Source organism: Euleptes europaea, chromosome 12 (genome assembly GCF_029931775.1).
Source record: "Euleptes europaea isolate rEulEur1 chromosome 12, rEulEur1.hap1, whole genome shotgun sequence".
NCBI lineage: Eukaryota > Metazoa > Chordata > Lepidosauria > Squamata > Sphaerodactylidae > Euleptes > Euleptes europaea.
In genome coordinates this window covers 68,534,264-68,559,959 of record NC_079323.1, presented here as the reverse complement: position 1 = coordinate 68,559,959, position 25,696 = coordinate 68,534,264, and the positions used below count along the sequence as shown (strand labels likewise).

The 25,696-nt window shown below is 47.7% G+C and overlaps 1 protein-coding gene across 1 annotated transcript in view; it reads left to right on the top strand.

Moving 5' to 3' along the window:
- LOC130484990 (amine oxidase [flavin-containing] A-like) overlaps positions 1 to 25,053 on the top strand; it is a 64,164-nt gene extending 39,111 nt beyond the window's left edge. The window contains exons 10-14 of the mRNA XM_056858090.1: positions 3,151 to 3,208; positions 10,305 to 10,402; positions 12,252 to 12,363; positions 23,876 to 23,938; positions 24,871 to 25,053. Coding sequence (XP_056714068.1) covers positions 3,151 to 3,208; positions 10,305 to 10,402; positions 12,252 to 12,363; positions 23,876 to 23,938; positions 24,871 to 25,032 — 493 coding nt within the window. The 3' untranslated portion in view covers positions 25,033 to 25,053. The remainder of the gene's footprint in view (positions 1 to 3,150; positions 3,209 to 10,304; positions 10,403 to 12,251; positions 12,364 to 23,875; positions 23,939 to 24,870) is intronic.
- The last annotated feature ends 643 nt before the right edge of the window (positions 25,054 to 25,696 follow it).

Sequence of the window (25,696 nt, the reverse complement as noted above, 5' to 3'; positions counted from 1 at the left end):
TCCCCCCCCCCCACGGAGGCCACCCATCTTCGGCCCGACCAAGAGACATTGATGTTAGATCCGGCCCTCCTCACAAATGAGTTCGACAGGCTCCATGGAAAGCCTGCTAGTCTACAGCACTAGGGGTTCAGTCCCCCATGACGTGCAGAGAGGAGGCCTTGAGGTTGAACAATTCCAAGGAGGTGGGAACATCTACCCCTCCTGCAGGTGAAAAACCCTTTGACATTGGCTCGCCTCCGATGCACCAACACGATCCTCGGTGCTGAGATGAACATGTCATCAACATCATACACCGATGCCTCCTCGGTGCCAAAATGAGCAGTTTGAGTTCGCCTCCATGCTGACCGTCGTTATCGCTGCCGAGGCAGCATCCGTTCAGACTTGGTGAAGAGGCTCTGTGTTGCAGCCCCTCCCCGTCTCCCTCAACGTCAGGCATCACTGTCACTGATAGGGTAAGCAGGTGTCAGGCTTGGCCTGAAACATTGTCCAACGTGTGGGGAAGGCTTCTCAGCCAGGTTCCGTGCCTCTCCCCCCCATGTCAGCAGAGACATCTTGCCCCCTTCTTGGGTTGCTCGCTCTGGAATCCAGACACCTCCATGGGCACATAGACACTTATTCCTCTCTGTGATAAGTGTCTCCCCACCGACCCTGAAGTCAACTGACATGTCCCACCTAGACGGAAACTTTTGATTTAATTTCAGCGCGTTGGTTCTGGTCTGGCCTACTGGGGCAACAGAAAACAACTCGGCACCCTCCTCTATGTGCCAGCCCTTCAAGTATTTGAAGATGGTTATCATATCCCCTCTCAGTCTTCTCCTCTTCAGGCTAAACATACCCAGCTCCTTCAACCTTTCCTCATATGATTTGGTCTCCAGACCCCTCACCATCTTTATTGCCCTCCTCTGGACATGTTCCAGCTTGTCTACATCTTTCTTAAATTGTGGTGCCTAAAACTGAACACTGTACTCCAGGTGAGGTCTAACCAGAGCAGAGTAAAGTGATACCAGCATTTCGCATGATCTGGACACTATTCTTCTGCTGATACAGCCCAGGATCGCATTTGTAGTTCCTCACACTTGCTTTCCCTTTTTAGGGGATAGGGGTTTTTTCCTTGGTGGAGTCCTATTGTGTCTTAAGTGCCGATGCAAAATGTCCCTGTTTTACTCCAGGACATTAGCTGCCATGAGGCCCTTGAGGATGATTTCCAGTTATGCTGGTCACATTTCTGTTGATGCTGCCTTTTTGTTTCCCTGGCTGCACAGAACCAAGACACCAGTGATGCTCACAGGTCCCTACTGGCCAGAATGTTTTCTGTTTCCATTCTGTGGATTACTTCTGATGGAGATTTGGTGTACTTCCTCAGGAAGAGAATCTGATCAGGGCATGGCCCCTACTCTGCCATGATGTCCCTTCACTACATTGGGTCGCATGGTTATCCCAACCATCGGATGGGACCTAGCTAGAGTTGCAAAGTTGTTAGCGTTACGCATTGTTAGCGTTACGCATACTGTCCAGTTGACTGTCTTATGCTGCCAAGTGAGCTCGATTTTTGTGTGATTGGGTTCAGATGGCCCACAACCTCATACTTCACCATTATGTGGGGTGTGTCATTACTCATTAAATGATACTCACCTGTCTGTTATTTTTGTCAAGCACATCTGGCAGTCATCTCAGCCCCCCATGTCCTGATTAATTCTTACTCAGTATTTGCAGCACCAGTGTGGTAGTGGCTTTGAGGTGCTTGGCTAGTCTATTTTTCCTATGCTAATGCCCCCTATTCTTCCTTGAAGTTTATATAGTACTATTACCAACTAGGCATAAAACCTTCTATCCAAAGGCAACATCTAACTTAGTTTTCTTTCACCCTGTAAGGTGGCGTTTCTGGTCGCTATCATTTTGGCCAAAATGATGGGGGACTTAATGGTCTGTTATCACTTTCCATCTGGTTAAGGTAGTATTACCTAGCTTGGAATTCGACCTAGGGTAGTGTCTAATTTCCATGTTTGGGACATTGTCTAACCTCTTTTCTTCTGAATCCTCCGCTAACGGAGCAATCTTTTCATGCATTCAATGCCAGAAGACCATGTCCTTCAGGTTCAGTACAGCTGGTTTACAGTGCATAGAAGGCTGAAGCAGCAGCTTCTTCAGAAACTGCTTTGGGTTCGGTGGACAATGCAAGACTTTGTGTGTATAGCAATGCTGAACTAAAGTGGAGATCCCTTGCAACAGGGCTCATGACTCTTTTGCTGCTTTCCTTTCCACTACAAATTTCTAATATTTCTGTAAGCGGCAACCTGGTCCTCCCTTCCACATTCCTCTGGCATTGCCCCATAGATGTGGACTTCAGGAGGGAAACATCTGTTTGGGAGAGTTGTCTTTTAATTTGGTGACAAGCCCACACCCGCCTCCATGGTAGGTGAGCTTGCTATTCTCCCATGAGGGACTGCACAGAAGCCATGAAGATGAAAAACAACGTTGCACTTACCTGTAACTGTTGTTTATCAAGTGGTCTTCTGTGCAGGCATGCATCCCTCCCTTCTTTCCTCGCTGTGGGCTACTGCTTAGTGGCTATGGTGGTCTTCCACGGCGGTGAAGGGAGAACTGAGGGAGGAGCACTCCTCCCCCCTCCATCACGTGACTGTTGGGCGGGAAGCCGGCTCGCTCTTGGCCTGGGGCGGAGGGGAGGGGGAGTGCTTCAGGTGCTCTGAAGCTTCTGAAAGCTTTCTAGCCAGTTCTCCACGGCTGACCTGTGCAAGCACAATTCCCATACAGGACTGCACAGAATCCATGAAGATGAACTGCCTTATATTGTTATTGCTCTACCAAAGTCAGAATTGTCTATTCTGCAATTGTCTATTCTGTATAACTGGCTCTGCAGTGTCTCGTTCTTATACACCACTAGAATTCTTCTTTTGACCAACTTAAAAAAAAAAATTGCTAGGAGTCTGCCTAGTTTGTTTGCTTGCTCAAAGTACTTATGTTTTACAAATCTGAGCTTCTTTTGCATCTCTTCTACTTCGAGCCTTTCTATTTCGTTTTTCAGACTGAATATCTTCAATAGGTCTTGTTTGTTTCCTGAACGGTGATGTGCTTCCTCTAATTGTCTTAATTGCAGGTGCATTTTTGACCACCTTTTCCTTTTCCATGTAGAAAGAGAAAAATCTGTGAATTATATGCAAAAGTATTGGGATCAGAAGAAGCTTTACACGTAAGAAAAATCTTCTAAAATTGGTGGGGTATGAATTAATTCTACTTTATAATTAAGCTGTATGAGTATGTGACCTGTGTGCCTAGACTAAAAGGTAATTGATGACAGTTTGCATTTGGAAGGAAATATTTAGATTTAAATATTCAAGTCCTTGTTTTGCTTGCTCTGGTTCACAGAAGGAGGTTATGGAGATGGGAAGAAGGTTTCATCTGAATGGCTTCTATGCAGTCCCACATTGGGACTGCGCAGGCCAGCCACGGATAAGATTTGTTAGCTTCTAGCAAATTCTAAAGAGAGTGCTCCCCCTCCCCTTGGGGCATGCAATCTCCCCGCCCCTCAGTCACATGTCCCAAGGGGGAGGGGGCACTCTTCCCTCCAGTTCTCTTTCTTCCGCCACAGACAGAGAACGTGTTAGCTAGTGCTCTAGCCATGGAATCCAAGAAAATTCCTCTGTTCAAGAATTGCATCTCTTGTTTCTCTAAAATGGCAAAGAATGATACTCATGCTGAGTGTCTTCTTTGCCTGGGAGAGGGACATATTCCCTCAACTTGCAAGAGCTGTGCTAAGTTCACCCAGAACGCCTTGAGGATGAGATCTACTTGTCTGCTGTCTCATCTCTACAAGGAATCTCTTCGACCAAGAGGCCAATTGGCTGAACCGAGTACTTCGGCGGGTAAGACTCACTCGAATCAGGGTCCCCCATCAAAAAAATTCAAGCGGGGAGGTCCCTCTAAGATAATCAGCCCAGCGAAGTTTATTGCCCCGTCGTCCCCAGATGGCCACCAGGCGAGGCTGATCGCCCCGTCGTCCCAACAGCCGTCGTCGAGGTCCCCAAGCCTTCTCGACACCGATCACCATCGATGTCTCCTCGTCGTCGATCCGCAGCGTCGTCTTCTTGACTCCGATCACCATCGACCTCTCCCCGATGTCGATCCGCAGCGGCGAGACTCGCCGAAGTGGCTAATCAGCCCATTCCTTTAGAGGCTCCTTCTCATCGCTCCCTGGCTACTGTGCCGGTGCGGCCGAGCAGTAGCCAGGATGACCCTGACGGGTTTAAGCAGCATCTTCTGAATCTGTATACAGATGTCCCTCAGGTGCGTGCAAAGTCCCCACAGCCTGCTGAGGCAGAGCCTAGGGCAGACCTGTCTGCCCCGCAGCTCAATATCGAGCAACCAGCGGACCTGGAGGGCGTTCAGCAGCAACCCCAATGTCCTGCAGACCAGATACAGTCGGAGATGCCTAAAGACCCTTCGCAGTTGGAACCTGGTCAACGACCTCGACTTCGTTCGCTCTCTCACCATCGGTCTCTATCCCCGGCTCGGTCCAGAGGCATTCGGCACCGCTCGACTTTGAGGCAGTATGCTCTAGCGCGTCGGAGCAGGCCGTCCTCGAGGCGTCGCACACGCCACAGCAGGTCAAGCCGTCAGAGTCAATCGGCTAGTCGGAGCCGTTCAAGCCGTCAAAGTCGATGCAGCCATCGGACCCTTTCGAGCCATTGAAGCCGAGACAGCCGTCGGAGCCAAGACACCCGTCGGAGCCGTTCAAGCCGTCGGAGCCGAGACAGTCATCACAACCGAAACAGCCGTCAGAGCCGAGACAGCCGTCGGAGCCGAGGCAGCCGTCAGAACTGAGACGATCATCGTCCTCCCCGTTATAGCCCTACGGGACAGGGATTCATCCAGGAGCCAATCTCCCTCTTGTCGGAGCCGAGAGGTATCTCGATGCCGTTATCCCACTCCGGCATATTCTGGCTCTTCGACGGATCATCGCCGTCGACGAACCCGCTCCCGTTCACTATTGAGGAGCCCCCGCCCACGTAGGCATGCGCCGTCTCGGTACCCTGTTGCAGAAGAAGTCACCAATCGACCAAGGCAAGAACTCTCCCCTCAAACGAGGGACGTTGATTCATACGAATATGATGAGTCATATTCTCCTGAAGAGGATGAAGAATCTCGTACTTCGGCCCTCTCGCCAGAGGACGCTGTGGGGGACTCTAAGCCGGGTTCCCCTGCGGGGGACACTCGACTGTACGCGGAGCAGCTGATCTGCATGGCTAAGGCCCTTAAGATTGAGTGTAAACTTGAGGACTCAGGTCCCATTGACGATATCATGGATATTCTTCATAATCCAGATCTGGGCCCCATATGGGCCCCATTATTAAAAGCATATGGGAGGTACTTCAGGCTAACTGGGCTAGACCCGCTTCAGTCTCTTCCTCCTCCAAAAGAGTGGAGAATATGTATAAAATACGTAAGGAAGGAGGAGGACTCCTCTTCCCACACCCTTCCCCTAATTCAGTTATAGTAGAAGCCCTACCAGGGAAGTACAGGTCGGGGACACATTCCTCTCCACAAGATAAAGAGGATAGCAAACTCGACATCCTCGCCAGGAAAATGTATTCCTCCAGTGCGGTGAACATCTGCATCTCTAACTTCCTCGCCATCATGGCAAGATACCAATACTGTCTTTGGGATCGTATGTCCCCATCTATCCTCATGATACCTGAAGATCAGCGTCCCTCAACGGTCGCTATACAATCTGAGGGTATGTCCTTAGCGAAGCAACAGTTGACGGCAGCACGGCATGTAGCTGATGCTACCAGCAAAATAATTGCTTCATCTGTAGTCCTCCGTAGACATGCGTGGCTACGACAATCTGCACTTCCGCACGATACTAAAGTGCGGATTGAAGACCTTCCATTCGAAGGTACCTCCTTATTTAGCGACCAGACAGACACGTTTCTGGATCATCTAAAAAAGAATAAGACTAATGCTAAGTCACTTGGGATAGCCCCTCAGGCACCAGACTTCCAAAGACGGTACTTTGGTCGGCAGTCAGCCCAAGCACCCCGCCCATACCGTTTCCAAGGCCAATTTCCACGGTCCTCCTTCCGCCCTTCATTTCCCCGTCCCCAGAATGAGAGGAAATTTCAGGGCAGACCCAGAGTACGGAAAGGCCCTAGGGGGTCCCCAGGGCAGTTTTCAAAGAACAAACAGGCATGACTAGACGTGTCTGTAGATTTCCGGGATCGGTTGTCAAAATTTTTCCATGCTTGGTTTTCCATTACCTCAGATACCTGGGTGTTGAAAATAATAAACGTTGGTTACTTTATCGAATTTAGTAACTTGCCTCCATATAGGCCTTTGGGTCATTCTCGTTCACAGACTCCTACCCTGCTGTTACAAGAGGTTGAATGCCTTCTCTCCAAGGGGGCTATTTCAGAAGTCCCATCTGATGAATATAAAACAGGGTTCTACTCCCGGTTTTTTCTCATAGATAAGAAGGGAGGGGGCAAACGCCCCATTTTAGACCTTCAGGACCTTAATAAGTTTATTAAGACTAAGAAATTTTGAATGCTATCAATTTCAGAGGTCCTTCCTCTCTTGAATGGTCACATGTGGTTCGCGGTTTTAGACCTTTGCGATGCCTACTTTCTCATTGCCATTCATGAAGAGTGTCGCCAGTTTTTGAGATTTGAATGTGGAGGCAGGTTCTTCCAATACAATGTATTGCCCTTCGGGTTGTCCACAGCCCCCAGAACTTTCACGAAGTGTCTGGAGGTGGTAGTAGCTCATCTGGCACTCAAGGGATGTGTAATTTTCCCTTATCTGGATGACTGGCTCCTGGTGGGTACCTCCCACTCCCAGTTGTCTGCTCAGGTTGATTTAACTCTCCAAGTTCTTGATAGTTTGGGTCTGGTGGTTAATTTCAAGAAATCCAGATTAGAACCGGCACAAATTCAGACCTTCATAGGAGCACGCCTGGAAGCAGTCCAGGCTAAAGCTTTCCTCCCAGTTGACAGGGGCCATGCCATCCAAAAGATGGTGTCCAGATTTAAAAGAAAGCGCCTCCAGATAGCATACCATATCCAGCAGTTGTTAGGCCTTATGGCCTCCACTACGGCCATGGTTGAGTTCGCAAGACTTCGTATACGCCCAACGCAAAATTGGTTTCTGCGCGCATTCAGACTGAATGTGGACTCCCAATTTAAACAACTGTCCGTTCCCCAGTACGTCATTGCCTCCCTGCAATGGTGGTTAGATGATTCCAACATCTTTTCGGGAGTTCCGTTCCTTCCCCCTTCCCCTGACAAACACCTCTTTACGGATGCCTCCCTCTCGGGGTGGGGGGCCCACTGCAATGATCTCACGTCAAGGGGTATATGGTCACCTCTAGAATCCCGGTTGCATATAACCCTTCTAGAGCTTCGTGCCATCCGTCTCGCTCTGTCTTCGTTCACAGGGCACCTGGACGGACACCACATCCAGATCGCTACGGACAGCTCCATTGCCCAGTATTATGTGGACAAACAGGGCGGCACAGGGTCCGTTTCGCTCTCCAGGGAAGCCAGCAAAATCTGGGAATGGGCCATAGCTCACCGGGCTACCCTTGTAGTGATTCATATCGTGGGGGTGACCAACACTCTAGCAGACACGCTGAGCCGTCTCCCCAACCAGAGACACGAGCTCACCTTATCAGGCCCTTGTCTAGATCTCATTCTCCATCTATGGGGACATCCACAAGTGGATCTTTTTGCGACTCACCTCAACACTGTGTGCCGCAGGTTCTGCTCGAGGGCAGGAGTCGGACCAGGCTCGATGGGGGATGCGTTCCAGATGACTTGGAACGGAGCCCTCTTTTATCTCTTTCCCCCATTCCCCCTCCTTCACAAGACCATAGCCAAACTGAGCGTAGACAACAGACGCTATTGTGATTGCTCCATTCTGGCCCAGGAGTTCGTGGTTCACAGTGCTAATGTCGCTTGCGCAACGAAACTACGACTTCTACCGAAAGATCCCTCCCACTCCCCTCCAGACCTACAACTGGCGGCTTGGAGGGTACATCCCAGGGTCAGTGGTCTGACAGAGTAGCCAAGGTTCTGTTACACGCCTTGAAGGGTCCACCAGACGCTCGTACGATGTGAAATGGGGTCGTTTTTCGGTTTGGGCTCAGGCCAAAAATGTTTCTCCTGTTTCCTGCCCCCTGTTGGTAGTGTTTGAGTTTTTGCTGTCACTCAAGGATGGTGGTTTATCAAACTCTTCTATTAAAGTTTATTTAGCCGCAATTTCGGCTTTTCACCCTAATATTGACTCCTTCTCAGTTTTTTCCCATCCCCTTTCCAATAAATTTTTGAGAGGTCTCACTAATTTATACCCTCCGGTTGCCCATCCGGTCCCTCAGTGGAGTCTCTCTTTGGTTCTATCGCAACTCATGAAACCTCCCTTTGAACCAATGGCCACCTGCCAATTGTCATTGCTATCGTTTAAAGCTGCATTTTTAGTGGCAATTACGTTGGCAAGAAGGGTGAGTGACTTATCAGCACTGTCTTACTCACCTCCCTACACTAAGTTTCATACAGATAGAGTGGTGCTTAGACCTCAAATTTCCTTTTTGCCCAAGGTAGTCTCAGCCTTCCACCTTGCCCAGGACATTGTCCTCCCTGTTTTCTTCCCTAATCCCTCTTCGGAGGCAGAGAGAGCTTTACATTCTCTAGACATCAGAAGAGCCATCCTCTTTTACATCAAGAGGTCCCAGCCTTTCCGTAAAGATGACAACCTATTTGTTTGCTTTGGAGGGCATAGAGTAGGTCACCGGGCATCCCCGCAAACTCTCTCAAGGTGGATCACGTCTCATGAGCTTGCTTGTCAAGAATGTCCTCCCATGATTAAAGCGCATTCTACTAGGGCATATGCGACTTCTGCAGCCTTCGTATTGAGAATAGATCTCCGGGACATCTGCAGAGCTGCCACCTGGTCCACTCCCTCGACGTTCATGAGGCACTACGCTGTGGATGTGGATTCAGCGAGAGAAGCAGCTGTGGGATGTGCCGTGTTGCACTCATTATTCTGGTGATTGTCCCACACCCACCGTCCTGGTAAGCGAGCTCGCTACTCTCCCAATGTGGGACTGCATAGAAGCCATTCAGATGAAAAACAAAGTTTCACTTACCTGTAACTGTTGTTCATCTGATGGTACTTCTATGCAGTAACACATTCCCTGCCTCCTTCCCCGCTGTGGGACCGTTAGGCTAGTCCTAGTTATGGTTCTGTGGTGGCCGGTTGGAGAACTGGAGGGAAGAGTGCCCCCTCCCCTTGGGACATGTGACCGAGGGGCGGGGAGATTGCATGCCCCAAGGGGAGGGGGAGCACTCTCTTTAGAATTTGCTAGAAGCTAACAAATCTTATCCGTGGCTGGCCTGCGCAGTACCAATGTGTTACTGCATAGAAGTACCATCAGATGAACAACAGTTACAGGTAAGTGAAACTCTGTTTTTGTAGTAGCTACTGTAAAGGCAGAATGTTTGCTCCAGTGCAGACACTATGCTGTCATGAGGAGGGGGAGCATTTTCTTAGGGCAAAGAAAGAAAGGAGTTGCTGCAGAATTCCAAATGTGTAGCAATTCCATTGCAGGGAGATTTCATTTTTTTTCAAAATTCATACAGCAGTATTTTGGGAGGGTTGGACCCTGATTCCTTCGCTATGTCCAAGACTCTCTTGACTATAACATACTCCAAAATCTACCTAAATGTAAAGCATATTTGCAATGGTACTTTGAAAGCTATGTATAAGGATAGGAATAGTTATCACCTTTTGAGCTATTAAACATGGGTCAAAAATTATTGTTTAACATTTTAGGGGGGAAATTAAATTCAGTTGAAAATGCAACAAAATAATGCAGATTTCTTTTCCAATTCAATCAGAATTTTCCACCAATTACTTTTTTCCACTGGGAGCAGGGGTGGAACTCCAGAAGTTTTAACCTCTTCTAAAGACGCTTGTCCTGGGTTTGACTTAATAGCACACACCTGAAATTGTAACATGCACAATCTAGTTCAGTTGGTAGTTCCTTAGAGTTCTGCTTCATTGTCATCACTTTTGTACAGAAATGCTTCAAGAGTAAAGCCTGAAGGACTGAACCTCGTCCAGAAGGGGTCGAATCCTGCCAGTTCCAAATGACTCTGTAGTAACACAGCCCTGTTAACTTGACATCCATGATATTTGATTTATGTTCACAAATATACAGGAATTCAGACTGTGCCATGAATCAGTGAGTTTCTTATTTCCTTTTGTTTCTCACCTGTGGCTTGCTTCTCCAGCCAGTGCACTATGAAGAAAAAAACTGGAGTGCAGAGCAATATTCTGGTGGCTGCTATACGGCCTATTTTCCACCTGGCATTATGTCCCAATATGGAAGGTAAAACTAGATAACTGCATGTTGGGGTTTGCGGGGGTAGGTGGTTTATCGTCCAAAATTTCTAACATATAAAACATACTGAATACAAAGCATATTACTGTTCTCACAGTACTCAATGCAGTATCATACTGAGAAAATAAAAGAAAACTTAGTAGGTGAAATAATTTGCTTCAAAACGCTCTATAAAATCATCATTCTTAAACTTTTTAAGGGTGCAAGAAATGCGTCATTGGCTTAAGCATGGCTGAGTACAATCAATTCATTTATTGTCACAGGGTCAAACTGTATGTTGCTCACAACTGTATGTTGCAACCCTGTACAAGGAAAAGCAGTCAAGGCTACAATTTTTTTTTAAGTAGCCGACGGGAAGAGTTAAGAAACTGCACCACGCAAGGCCACTGCTTCTGGACTCAGTTGCCTCTTCCAAGTATAGCTTTTCCAGGGGAAAATGGGCCATCTGGATACAGTGGCATGTATTGGTGGATAGCAAGTACTTCAGGACAAGACAGCAAGATCTGAAGCAGACAAAACCCCAAAATTCAAACAATGCAACTTTGAAACTGCAAGCAGTGGAGAAATGGAAGCAGGGCCTCCCACCCAAAATAATCAAATCATCCCCTCAAACTAGCAACCCCTTCCCCCCCCCCCACCACCAACCAACAGGCCAAGGCCTGCTGGCTTCTAGCAAAATTTAGAAAATAAACCCCAAATACAACTACTTGTTTAAAAGGAAAATGATGATATCTCAAACCCTTTGATTTTTTCTTCTCCAGGCAGCAGGCAGGAAGGAATCCAACCCAAGCAGCAGCTTGTAATCCAGCAGGTCAGGATGAGGTGCCATGATCCAGGATCTTAGAGGAAGAATCAGGCAGCAGGAGCTAAAGCCATGCTATGCCACCAAACTCTCTCAAACGGCCTGGTCTGGGAACCAGACCTGCTTTTATAGTCTTTGGCCAAGTACAGAAAAGTTTGAAAATAATTCCAGCCAAAAAACACCTTCTGTGTTTGGTGAAAGAACACTGTTCTTTCTTACCTGGGTTCCTATGGGCCACTGAGAATTCCTGGCCCTCCTCCTCTCTAGGTTGTCCTCTGTAGCAATCCAGGTAGATTGCACCAGCTGGCTTTGCAGCGATGCAAAATGCATTGCTGCCTTTGGCCACATGGGAAGCTCCAGTGAGCCTTTCTATTGGCCACTTCAACATGCCTGCTCCCTCCCTCCTGCTGCCCTGGAAACCAGCCAGGGTGCAGGAATACGAAGAAAGGAGATAGCTCTCCTTTAAACACAACAAGGGCCACAAAATGGAGACTCCACAGAAGGCAAATAGCCGAAACCCGAAGAGCTGAATATCTGTTCGGCTTTTTCAGGAATCGCCTATTCGGCTTCGGACAGATTTCCATGTTTTGATATTCAGTCGACCTGAAACCTGAATACTGCCAAAACGGAAAATTTCAGGTTTATTTTAGGTTCAGGTATATCAACATGCGCCCTGACCTGGATGGCCCAGGGTAGCCTGATCTCGTCAGATCTCAGAAGCTAAGCAGGGTCTACCCTGGTTAGTATTTGGATGGGAGACCACCAAGGAATACCAGGGTTGCTGTGCAGGGGAAAGCACTGGCAAACCACCTCTGTTAGTCTCTTGCCATGAAAACCCCAAAAGGGGTTGCCATAAGTCGGCTGCGACTTGACGGCACTTTATGCACACATATTGATATGCACAACCCTACACTGTACTATTAGCTGCATGTTAACCTAAGGTTGTCCCTTAAGTATATCAGCAACTAATCAAAAACTATTGCATAGAGAATGATTATCATTGTTCACTTGTGTATGTGCGTTTATGTTTTAAAGGATAATTCGTGAGCCAGTTGGTAAGATCTACTTTGCTGGCACTGAAACAGCTAGCGAATGGAGCGGCTACATGGAAGGGGCAGTGCAGGCTGGAGAGAGAGCAGCCAGAGAGGTAAACAGAGCTATTACTCAAGTCTAAAATATAGCAGCTGAGCCAAGAAAATTTTGGACTCCGTATTCATATATAAGCTGCTGTTGTTGTGCTAAAGAAAAGAGGCTCATCACATGAGCTGGATTAAAGTACAATTACACTAGCCAAATCTCTTTTGTAACAATAAGCTGCTAATGATTCCCTGTGAGTGGCAGTAGTCAATGGTAGAACGTTTGCTTTGCATGCTGAATGAATCTGGTTCAGTCTTCAGCATCTTTCATTATTAAAGGAAGGACTAATTCCTGCCAATGCAAGTCAGAGTGAACAGCCCTGCGTTTCCTCGGCATAGCACAGCCGCTTATTTTCCTGTACATTAATGTAGATAAATTTATCCTGGAACTTCTTTTTATGCATAAGTATGGTTTTTCAAACGAAGCTAATGTAGTACACTAGAATAACTTGAATATCACTCAAAGGTGTGGTTAAGAGTGGTGGTTTGGAGTGGTGGACTCTAATCTGGGGAACCGGGTTTAATTCCCACTCCTCCACATGAGTGGCGGACTCTAATCTGGTAAACTGGGTTAGTTTCCCCACTCCTACACATGAAGCCAGCTGGATGACCTTGGGCTAGTCACAGTTCTCAGAGCTCTCTGAGGCCCTCCTACCTCACAGGCTGTCTGTTGTGGGGAGGGGAAGGGGAGGTAATTGTAAGCTGGTTTGATTCTTCCTTAAGTGGCAAAGAAAGTCATCATATAAAAACCACTTCTTAATTTAAAATAAACCAATCTGCAGCTACAAGAGTGCTATTCCTAGAGAAACAAGTATTTCCTAGTTTCAGAGGGTAGCTGTGTTGGTCTGCAGTAGATTATCTAGATTCAAGTACAGTGGCACTTTAGACATCACAAGATTTTAGGAGTATGAGGTTTTGAGAGTCAAAGTTCCCTTCATCAGACACTTTGACTCTCAAAAGCTCATATCCCTAAAATCTTGTTGGTCTCAAATGAAGTATTTTCTAGTATTTCAAATGAAGTATTTCCTAGTAGTCACATGCATGTAATTCAGCTATTATGGAACTTGTTGCTTCCCGCCCCAAAGTTCTTTTCATGTCACACATTATGCTACATTTGTAAACACTCCAGATGAGCCTGTCACATATGATTTCTTCACCTTCCTTGTGTCACCTGAACCTGCTTTGTAAACAACTTACTGTGCTTGCAACACACAGTAGGCTGGATTGTGAGCATTGTGTCTTGAAGGGGAGGAAGTGTGGGTAGGACTTCTCTTACAAGATGGCTAGGGAAGGGGTTGTGGCCCAGTGGCAGAGCATCTGCTTTGCATATAGAAGGTCCCAGATTAAAGGCCAGACATTTCCAGAAAAAAATGATCAGGTAGTAGGTGATGTAAGAGACCCCTCTTCCTGAGACACTGCAGTGCCAGTAATAGCCAGAATAGACAATTCTGACCTTGGTAGAGCAATAACAATATAAGGCAGTTCATCTTCGTGGATTCTGTGCAGTCCTGTATGGGAACTGCGCTTGCACAGGTCAGTCGTGGAGAACTGGCTAGAAAGCTTTCAGAAGCTTCAGAGCACCTGAAGCACTCCCCCTCCCCTCCGCCCCAGGCCAAGAGCGAGCCGGCTTCCCGCCCAACAGTCACGTGATGGAGGGGGGAGGAGCACTCCTCCCACAGTTCTCTCTTCACCACTGTGGAGGGAGGACTAGCTTTGTTTCAGAGCATCTTTTCTTTTACCTCAGAAAAACTTTCTCTTCAGGATTTGATTTTTTTGCCAATATGGTTTTATTTAACTAATGTGCCAAATGTAGAAATAGTGTGGCACAAAATGATGATTATTGTTCTGTTTGAGAGATTCGTGCCTTTTCTTTTACTTCAGAAAAGTTTTCTCTTCAGGATTTGATTTCTGTTTTGGCAAATGGCTTTATTTAACAATTATTTAACAAAATGGCTTTATTTAACAATTCTGCCAAATGCAGAATGAGTAGGCCACGAAGTAATGGTTTGTTCTGTTTCAGATACGTGTTTCATCATTGTCACCCTCTCATAACAAGTCATTCAGGCTGTGCTGTGAAAGAAATCGTTAACAGCCGTTGGTGTTTCTTCATAAGGAGTTGTTGTTCACTTCAGAGACCCCATCAAAAAGACAAACAGCCTTGTAGCCTACTCTGATGTCACCTTGGTACTATGGCTTGCAGTCTCCAGTTTGAATGTCTGTGAGGAAATCCGGCTTTACTAATGCACTAAGGGCTCAGTTTCCCCTATGCCATGCGCAGAAGAGGTCTCGAAGGTGAAAGGCTGCAATAAATCCTGGATTCGCTGCAGCACTAGGGGCTCCGTTTCCCATGATGTGCATTGATGAGATCTTGAAGTCGACAGGCTGCAAGAAAACTGTTTTACTGTTGCACTAGGGGCTCTGTCCCCCATGATGTGCATGGATGAGACCTCAAAGTTGTCAGGCTCAGAGAAAAGCTGTTTTACGGTTGCACTAGGGGCTTCGACCCCCATGACGTGCATGGATGACACCTCGAAGTCGAAAGGCTATGCAGACCGCTGTTTTACTGTTTCACTAGGGTCTCTGTCACCCGTGATGTGCATGGATGAGACCTCAAAGTCGACAGGTTCCAAGGAAAGCCTACTAGTCTACAGCATTAGGGAATCAGCCCCCCATGACATGCAGGGAGGAGGTCTCGAGGTTGAGTGACTCCAAGGAGATGGGAACGTCTACCACTCCTCTGGGTTAAAAACCCCTCCACGTTGGCTTGCCTCCGACACATCAACACGACAGCCACTTGGCTCTCATCTACGTCATACACCAATGCCTCCTCGGTGCCAAGACAAGCAGGTTTGCCTCCAAGTCGACCATCGATATTGCTGATGAGGCAGCATCCGTTCAGACTCAGGGAAGAGGCTTGGCGTTGCAGGTGGGGTAAGCAGGTGTCAGGCTTGGGCAGAAACACTGTCCAACATGTGAGGAAGGCTTCTCAGCCATGTTCCCTTCCCCCCCCCCCTTATGTCCCCAGAGCCATATTTGCTCCTTCTCTTGGGTTGCTTGTGCTGGAATGTAGACACCTCCATGGGTGCATGAACACTCATCCTCTCTGTGACAAACATCTTTCCACCGATCCTGAAGTCGACTGACACGCCCCCCTTGATGTCAAGGAGGGTTCAGGGGCCACTTCATCTCACGTGCAGCCTGATTTGATGGATCCCATCAGAAATCCTGCTTGTGTCACCCACAGGTTCTTTCAGCTCTATTCAGAGCAGTTAATCTGGATGGCATAGGCTTGAAAGATTTGATACTCTCCCTTAGATCTGAAATCGAATCTGATGAGAGGTGTGTTATGCAAACCCGATATGGTATACATTTGGCTTCTTTTTATACCCAAGCTTTCTCATAGAAGGTGGGAAATCTATATAAAGGTATAGGATGCTGGATTCCTCTTACAGTATCCCTCGCCTAGTCGATGGTTGCTGGGACACTTATATCTCGATATGGGTTACATTCCCTTTTTTTTCCTGGAGTTGTTGGGGTTGCCCCTTTGACACTGGGCAGGAGCACTGAATCTTCCCATTAAGGGCAGAACACTTTTCAGTGATGGTGTCAGGCTCAGGAGTCTGTCCCTAGCATCCCATAAGCAAACTCATCCAGGCAGGTAGCTTTGAAGCAGTAATACTTTATTAGGAGCAACAGGACAGATTAAAGAACTGACTGTCTACAAACATGTGAGGCTTGTAATGAGGAAACGTTGGTGTCAGGCACCGGCCTGTTGTTCAGTGGCTGGCCACGTGGTTAGCCTCAAGGTAGCGATGTTATTCTCTGTACTTATGTTTTGTCTTATGCCGGCTCTACCCTGGGAACAAAACCCTGAGAACAGGGAACGGGGGGGGGGGGGTGCCGTGGCAACCAAGCGCCTTCTGAAAGTTTGCTTTTCTTTATATTTCCTGCACCCTCAGCATTTCCCCATTAGTGTCGTTGTGTCAGGCCTGCCTGCTCTCTGTGTCTAGAGATAGTTTCGTTTTCTCACAGACTCCCGTTCAAGGACTGTTTCTCTAACAATTGCATTCCTGTTCCCTTTTAAGCTAGCGGGTGCCCGTGGGAGCCTTGGTGTGTCTAAGCTGTAACTGTAGTGCTCCTGTTTTTGTAGTGTTCTCATATAATCAAGTGCATACCATTTCCCCCTCATTGCTGTCTTTCGATTCCTAAGCTCTGCTGATCTATGTTACCAATAAACCAACTCTTTTGGGACTACTAGTCTCCTGGTGTGGCTATTGGGAACCCTATGGAACAAGTGCTTACACGTTGCTTATTTCCAAGTTACTTTCCGCTTACCACTGTGCTTATTTCTCAATAAACAACTTTCTATGGAAAACCTGCCTAGGAGTTCGTTTCTGGGATTTAGCTGGTGATCCAGAGCTGAAAGTTGGTAGGTTACATGTTTAAAAGCAATGCAGGCTTTGGGAGTAAACATGAGCAAGCAATCCCGAGATAAGAAGTTCCCAGGGCGAAAGACTAAACAGTGGCCCAGCACCTGCAGAGCAGGGGGAAAACAGGACAGGGGAAACTATGCACAGAGTTTTCAGGCATGAGAACCGAAGACTTGACATGTAGCCAACCATTGGCCTAGCTCAGGTCAAAAGACTTTACTCCTGTTAGAGAGCAAGGCCTGACAGATAGGGTGTAATTATCGTAAGCAAATTATGTACATTTTCTGGTAAGTCTTTGTACACTTTGTACTAAATACCAACTCCTGGGTATGTTAGTGCTAGGTGCTGAATGGTTCTTCTGGTTATGGCAAAGGACCACACAATGCAATGTTTCCTTCCCGGCCAACCAGGTGGTGGGAGAAGTCTACTCTGTTACGGGTTTCCTGAGCAGATAGGTTTCCTCAACCCATTTAAATGAAATGAAGTCCTCAGGGCAAGATGAATTGCATCCAAGGGTACTGTCAGGCCTTTGCTGCTAGCAGGGATAAAGGCTCTTGACATGAGCAAGCCAGCCACTGGCTACACACCTAGTCCTTGGTTCCCATGCCTGTAAACTCTGTGTACAGTTTCACTCTTCCTGTCTCCCACAGCTGTGCGGGTGTTTAGTCTGCTTGCCCTGGGAATAGCTTATCTCGGGGATGCTTAGTCGTATTTACCATCCTAGCCTGAAATGCTTTTAAACATGTAATCTGCCAATGTCTCGCCATTACTAGCCTTACCTGCGTGTAAGGCAGTCAGTTCTTTAATCTGTCTTTTTGCTCCTAATAAAGTATTACTGCTTCAGGACTACCTGCCTGGCTGAGTTTACTTATGGGATGCTAGCGACAGATGCCTGATCCTGACAGGCTAGTAATCTCTCTTTTCATCCTCCTTTGGGCAGCTGTATCGCCTTCCCCTCCAATGCCATGGCAGGTGAGCCAGACAATATCCATCAGCTCACAGGGGAGAGTGCCGAGCTGCTCACCGAGGAGGGTGCCGACCAAACCACCGAAGAGGGTGCCGTCCGAACCACTGAGGAGGGTGCCGGGCAGCATGTTGAGGTGCCGGTTATCCCAGGGGGAACACCGGAGAAGCTGCTATTTCTGGATGCGGAGATACCAGCGGGTGAAAGCAACGCCCAAGGCGCCGTTTGCAGGGCCTCGGGGCTATCAGAGTTCTTTGCACAACCGTGGAAGCACTATCCCCGGGCGGGGCAGCCTTCCAGTGTGACTACCTGGCGATGGCGGCCAGTGAGCTGACTTCTGGGAGGGACCCTGGGATCTCCCTTTCGAGAGGATGGTGGGGGACACAGGGGTCTCGGAGGAGCCTCCATTGTGGGGCGCGGAACTCCCCCGAACGCAGGACAGGAAAGTAGGCTTCCAATGCCAAATGCAGCGAGGGTGGGAGAGTGACAAGGACTACCAACATCTTCAACCGGGAACTTGTGGAACAGGTTGCTACTTTGCGGGGCTTGTTAGAGGGACTCTGGCAGGAGGTGGGCGAGATCCGTCAAGTGCAGGTTGCACAACCGGTGCCGCCACCTCCGCCCCCGCCACAACAACAGCAAGCTCAGCAAGCACCCCCTCCTCCAGGTCAGCCCGCTCCCCAGCCGCAACCGCCAGCTCCGCAGAGGGAGCTGCGAGCCTCCTTCGACGGCTCAGGGGAGAAGCTTCCCTACTTTTTGCTCCAAGTGGACGGTTTCATGAGAGAACAGGGGGCTACTTTTACTTCTGAAGAGAGTCGAGTGCGATACATGGCTTCACTGCTGGAAGGGGAAGCCGCAAGCTGGATGGTCCAGCAGTTCGACATTCATTCCCGTGCGCTGCGAACCCTGGATGACTTTATGGCAGTGTTTTGAGGATCCCTACCAGAGCGAGCGGGCCAAGACTTACAGCTTCGCCAGGGAGCCAGGTCAGTGATGCAGTATGCAGGCAAATTTCAGTTGCTGGCAAGCAAAGTTGTGGACTGGAGTGAAGCTACGCGTGTGTAGTATTTCCGAGAAGGACTGAACTTAGAGATTCTACACTGGGCTTTCATGCAAGGAGACCCTCCTGATCTGGAGGGGTGAATTTTACTGGCGGTGGAAGTGGAAAACCCCCAGCAATTATTGAACTTGTCTAAACAATGCAAAGCACGAGACTCGGGACCGCAGCCAGAGCAGGCAGCCCCGAGAGGAGATTTCCAGCCGTCAGGGAGGACGGCCACCCCGACAGAGGAGTGAGCGAGGCGTTTTCAGAGCGGGGCATGCCTGGTTTGTGGCAGAATGGGACATTTCGCTGCCGCTTGCCCTTCCCGCCTGAGGGGCCTCCGGCCGCTCAGCACTCAATCGAGGAGGAGGCGCGACCTGGAGGGAAGGAGCATCAGAAGAGTGCCGCTCCCGGAAGACGAGGGCCCTCCATCTCAACCTCGCACCAACTAGCCGAGAGGAACAGCGTACTTCACAACTCGACCCAACGGGGTCGCAGATTACAAACATACCAGTGCCAAGCCCGGACAGTTCATCAACCTTGGAGGAGGAAGAGGCGTGGGGTCGCCAGCCAAAAAATGTCCCGGGTCTGCTGTAACGGGGGCTCCATAGCAGACCTCAACCGACCAAGAGCAAGGAGCTCCAGTGATGGTGAGAGACATGGGGGAGAACCTTTTAGACATCCTCCAGAGTTACAAGGGGGGCCCTCAAGTTTCTGTGGAGACTTTATTGACTCTGGGTGTGCACGAACTTTAATCAGTGAGGAGACTTTCCAAGCTTTAAAAGTGAAAGCGGTGGATTTGCCCCAAGCCATCCACTTTACTCAAATGGATGGCAGTGACTTTAGGGAGGGACCTGTTCACCGGCGCACCGGCCGAGTGGCTTTGGGAGTTGGGACTCATTGGGAGAAGATTCATTTTACTATAGCTCCACATCTTTACCAAGTTGGATTTGTTCGAGACTTATTACTGTGTTCGGATAAGGGAAGGGGATGAGTGGAAGACAGCCTTCTCTAGTTGTTTTGGAATGTTTGAATAACTGGTTATGCCCTTCTGGTTAAGTGGGGCTCCTAGTGTCTTCATGCAAATGATTAACGAGGTGTTACATGACTTACTGTTCAAAGGGGTGATTGTGTATCTTGATGACATTTTGATTTATTCCAAAACTTATGAAGAGCACGTGAGTTTGGTCAAAGAAGTGCTAAATCGCCTCCGGGACAATCAACTGTTTGCAAAAGTATCCAAATGTGCGTTCCATCAGGATACATTAACCTTCCTAGGGTATGTGATTTCGCATAAGGGCTGCAACAGTTCCTCGGGTTTGCTAATTTCTACAGAGGGTTTCTCCATAACTTTGTGCAAGTGGCTTTACCTCTAACAGACTTGCAAAAGACGAAGGGGAAGGGGAGTTCGGCGGCTCTGCCTTCCTCCCCGGTTGAATTGGACCCCAGAGTGTCAGCAGGCTTTTGACACTTTAAAGAAACTGTTCACTTCTGAGCCTGTACTGAAACACCCGGATTGTGAGAAACCTTTCATTGTTCAAGTAGATGCTTCCAATGTAGCTATGGGGGGGGGGGGGCGCTGCTACAGATGGGGGAAGTGGGGCAGCTTCAACCCTGTGCATACTTTTCTAAAAAGTTTTCACAGTTTGAATTGAACTGGCCCATTTGGGAAAAGGAGGCGGCCGCAGTAAAAAATGCTCTCACTGTCTGGAGACATTTCCTGGAGGGGGTCGAAGTCCCGTTGGAAGTGTGGACGGACCATAAAAATTTAGACGCTTTAAAGGGAACGCGCAAACTCACAGCAAAACAGGTGCATTGGGCTGAATTCTTTTCCAAGTTCTGTTTTGTTCTCAAGCATGTACCCGGCAAGCAAAATCAGCTGGCCGATGCGCTTTCTCACATCCCCCAGTATCAGAGTAAGGTGGATCGTTCCACAGACTCGCTGTTTACTCCCGAGCAGCGGGGAGATTTGCCTGGCCTGGCTGTCGTTACCCGGTCCCAAACATGGGGGTCCCCTCCCTTGGAAGGACTACCAGACTCGTTCAAAGCTGCCCTGACTCAAGCCTACCAGGAGGAGAGAGCCGCGAATAAGCTACTGGAAAAAATGACTCAGCAGGGGAAGTTTTGGTTTAAAGAGGATAAGATATACATTCCTGTTTCTCTTCAGAGGGAGCTGATGGATCGGGGCCATGGCTTCAAGGTGGCAGGGCATTTTGGTTTCGTTAAAACCCTGCATCTTTTGTGCAGACAATTTTGGTGGCCAGGGATGAGAACAGACTTAGACTCTTTTATTCGCAGTTGCCCTACATGTGCTACAGCCAAGAGGTTGGTGGAGAAACCACCCGGACTTTTGAAGCCTTTGGAAACACCTTTGGCTCCCTGGGAAGTTATTGCCATGGATTTTGTCACAGATCATCCCCCCAGCCGAGGAAAGTCGGTACTATGGGTGGTCACAGACCTTTTTTCAAAACAAGTGCATTTAGTCCCTTGCATGGGACTCCCCACAGCTCAAAAACTAGCCCAACTGTTTGTGTCACATGTCTTCAAATATCACTCTTTTCCGCGCAAGGTGATTTTGGATCGGGGCCCACAATACATGGCAAAGTTTTGGAAAACATTCCTGAAACTGGTGGGGGTGGAACAGGGTTTGTCTAGTGCCTATCACCCCAGACCAATGGTCAGACTGAAGGGGTCAATTCAGTATTGGAGTGTTATTTGCATTGCTGTGTAAATTACCATCAAGATTATTGGTTGGATCTTTGCCTTTTGCTGAGTATGCCTATAATAATGCCATCCATCAGTCCACAGGTTTCAGCCCATTCCAGGTGATATATGGTAAAACTTTGGACCCTTTGGAAATGTGGATCTTACCGAGGGGGGGGGGCTGACACTGAGGTGGCCGATTGGGTAAATGTAATACAAAACACTTCACCCTGGTTACAAAAGAACTTAGAACGGGCCAAACGCAAATACAAAGCACAAGCGGATAAACACCGTTCTCCAGGATGGGATATCAAGGTGGGGTACCAGGTATATCTGTCCACAAAGAACCTGCGCTCCTTACGCCCTTGTAAGAAACTCAGTGAGAAGTATGTGGGACCATTTCCAGTCTCACGGCTCATCAATGAAGTCACCGTGGAACTCAGCCTTCCAAAATCCCTGCGGGGCATCCATCCAGTGTTTCATGTCAGTTTACTAAAGAGGCACATGCCTGCACCAGAATGGCACCCTCGTCCTCCTCCCGAGCTCCCAGTGATGGGGGGGGGGACATTTCAAAGTGTCCAAGATCCTAGATTCCCGGATCCGAGGCAAAGTGCTTTACTATCTGGTTCGTTGGAAGGACCTGGGACCGGGACACGATGAGTGGATAGCCAAACACCACGTAACCTCCCCCCGTCTGGTTCGCCAGTTTCATGATGCATACCCCCAGAAACCTCGCCCGATTGCTGGAAAAGGGGGGGCCTTAGGGGGAGCAAAATGTCAGGCCTTTGCTGCTAGCAGGGGTAAAGGCTCTTGACATGAGCAAGCCAGCCTCTGGCTACACACCAAGTCCTTGATTCCCATGCCTGTAAACTCTGTGTACAGTTTCACTCTTCCTGTCTCCCACAGCTGCGCAGGTGTTTAGTCTGCTTGCCCTGGGAATAGCTTATCTCGGGGATGCTTAGTCATATTTACCATCCTAGCCTGAAATGCTTTTAAACATGTAATCTGCCAATGTCTCACCATTACTAGCCTTACCTGCGTGTAAGGCAGTCAGTTCTTTAATCTGTCTTTTTGCTCCTAATAAAGTATTACTGCTTCAGGACTACCTGCCTGGCTGAGTTTACTTATGGGATGCTAGCGACAGACGCCTGATCCTGACAGGTACTTAAAGAACTTGCAGGTGTAATTTCTGAGCCTCTGTCATGGCCCAGGCTTCAACAGACGAAACATCATCAGAGGAAGAGCCTGAGCAGGGAGAAATAACGGGCATTGCACCTCAGACAGCTGAGAATGCAGGGCAGGGCGAAGGACAACAGGTAGGAGTAAACACCAGCCCCGCTGAGGAGTTGGAAGTAAACACAGAATCACCTCCTTCGGCACAACCAGATGCAGCTGTAACTCCACAGAAGCAGGACCCACCCAGCTCACCTGAAGCCACTCAACAACAGCACAGGCAAAAAGGAAGAATGGAGTTGCAAAGTAAAAGGAGAAGTGTGCGTCTACAGGCACTAAGGAGACAGCTCCAAGACTGTGAGTTGTCTGAGGATGAGAACTAAGGCAAAGAGAAACAGCTTAAACCCAGGCTTGGAACAGACAGACGTTGCGAAAGCAATTGTTGCAAAAGGATCTCTGACTTTTGTTGCTGACGTTCCTAGACTTTGATAAACGGACTTCTGACCCTTGGACCGGACGTTTGACTTCCCCTCTGCACGCCGACTTTATTTTGGTTTCCAGCTCCTGGCGGGACTCCCCCGGATTCCTGCATTCCTGAGATAACAGCCTGCTCTCAAGACCAGTAGCCGGCAGTAACCCGAGACGACCTGGCCTAGCACAGCCTCTTACCATTATTTTTTAGAATTCTTGGAGAACAGAGGAGGTGCCAGAAGACTGGAGACGGGCAAATGTTGTCCTCATCATCAAGAAGGGGGAAAAGGAGGATCCGGGTAACTACCGACCCATCAGCTTGACTTCTATACCGGGAAACGTTTTTGAAGAAATCATCAAACAGTCAGTCCTTGAGCATTTATAATGGATGGATCTGATTACTAAGAGCCAGCACGGGTTTCTCAAGAACAAGTCATGGCAGACTAATCTTATCTCCTTCTTTGAGAGAGTTACTACCTTGCTGGATCAGGGGAGTGCTGTAGACATAGTTTATCTAGATTTCAGTAAGGCTTTTGATAAGGTTCCCCGTAATGTTCTTGTTGACAAATTGGGAAAATGTGAATTAGATCCTGTTACTGTTAGGTGGATCTGTAATCGGTTGACAGATTGCACCCAAAGAGTGCAAGTAGTCTGCTTGTGAATTATCCCTGGTTTTAATTTTTTAATCCCTGCCACCTCCACCAGTGATTGTTAATGAGATTTATTTGTCTGTCTTCTAGATATTATGTAGCATGGGGAAGATTTCAAAGAATGAAATTTGGGTAATGGAACCAGAATCAAAGGCAAGTCTTTACTCATTTTTTTTTGTAGCAAGCTAGTGACAGGATTCATGATACATTGTCTAGTTAGATTAGATGGCCTTATTGCCTAGATTTCTGACCATATTAGGATGAGAATGCAAAGCATTTAACAATGGAAATGTTGGCAAAGTTTCTAGAGAGTGCTAATTAATACAGAAATGTTTTGTTGGCATAGTCACAAAGAGCCCTGCATTCTCCTGTGTGAAAATGGAAAAAAAAAAATTCCCAGTAGCATCTCACAAATGTACGAGCATTTAAATGGGTGAAATATGTATAACATTTGGGGCAGCTCTAAGCATTTACCTGTACAATGCAGCCTGCTATGTAGGCATTGGATCAGAGGGATGTGGGGGGGGTAGGATATGGGCAGCCACTGACTGTGGTGGGAATCACCATTAGCTATGTCCTTATACTGTGCAGAAACAGAAATGAAACATAGGGGGCTCCATTTTTTTAAGACACAGGAAATCTGCCATTTGACTGTCTTAAAAAAATAATCCAACTTTCCCTTTTTATTCCTGCCTGTTGTTTTTGCAGCTGAACAACTGAATTAATTGTTTGTGTTTAGGTACAATTCTGTGCCCATCACTGCCATTTTCCTACACTGCTCCCCAAGACCAAATCTCTACCTTCTGCTAGTTTCCTATACCTTTATACCTCTAATCATTTCCTCACACATCCTGGTCATTTCTCAGTGTAACTACATTTCTAAAGTTTCAGAATCTGAACTGACCAACACACTTTTAGCCCCTTCCCCAATCTACTCATTTGTGAAGAAAAAAGCAAAGGGGCTCCAACGTCCGTCAATCAGCATCACATTCTGAGATTCTGAATTACTGCATCAGCTGAGGATAAAACATGTCTTTTCCTGCTGCATTGTATTATATACTAATTATCAATGTATTTCTGTTTAGGATGTCCCAGCTCAACCAATCACTACAACATTTTTGGAAAGAAACTTGCCATCTGTGCAAGGACTGTTGAGATTTCTTCAGTTTTCCTCTTTCTTCACTTCAGTGGCTGCAGTTGGCTTCTTTGCTTTTAAGAAGGGGCTGATCTTTCAGAAGTGTGCCTAAAGCAACAGTTTAAATCTTTGCCTTCATGCTGTGAATGTTATTTTTGTTATTTTTTATATCTTCTTTGGAACACCTGGATCAACAAATCAAAACCACTTTGATCAGTGTCATTTTACAGTCTCAGAATACATGGTAGTGAAGCAATGGAGGGATCTGTTTTCTTTCTACATAGCTCAACAGAATAATGTCACTGGCCTGCCAACCCCCACTCCCATCTGCTTATAAGGAGATCAAATTTTGAAAATTTCCAAATACCTTTGGGAAAATTCAACTAGTCTTTTTTTTTAAATCTTGTGAACAAATGAATGCTAAAAAGCTTAGTTGAGTAGTTTATTGAAGTTAGGAGCCTATGCTGTCAAGTGGCTGCACCTAGTTTGCTGCTATGTTAACATTTCAAAAACTATAAGTGTATTCTAGTTCCATGTGTGTCAAGTCGCAGCTGACTTAGGGTGACCCTGTAGGGTTTTCAAGGCAAGAAATGTTCTGAGATGGTTTGCCATTGCTTGCCTCTGAAGCGACCCTGGACTTCCTTGGTGGTCTCCAATACAACTGCTAACCAGGGCCTATCCTGCTTAGCTTCCAAGATCTGAGGAGATCAGGCTGGGCTGGGCTACCTAGGTCAGGGTTTCTAGCTCCACACTTGCTGCAGTTCATGAGAAAGTGG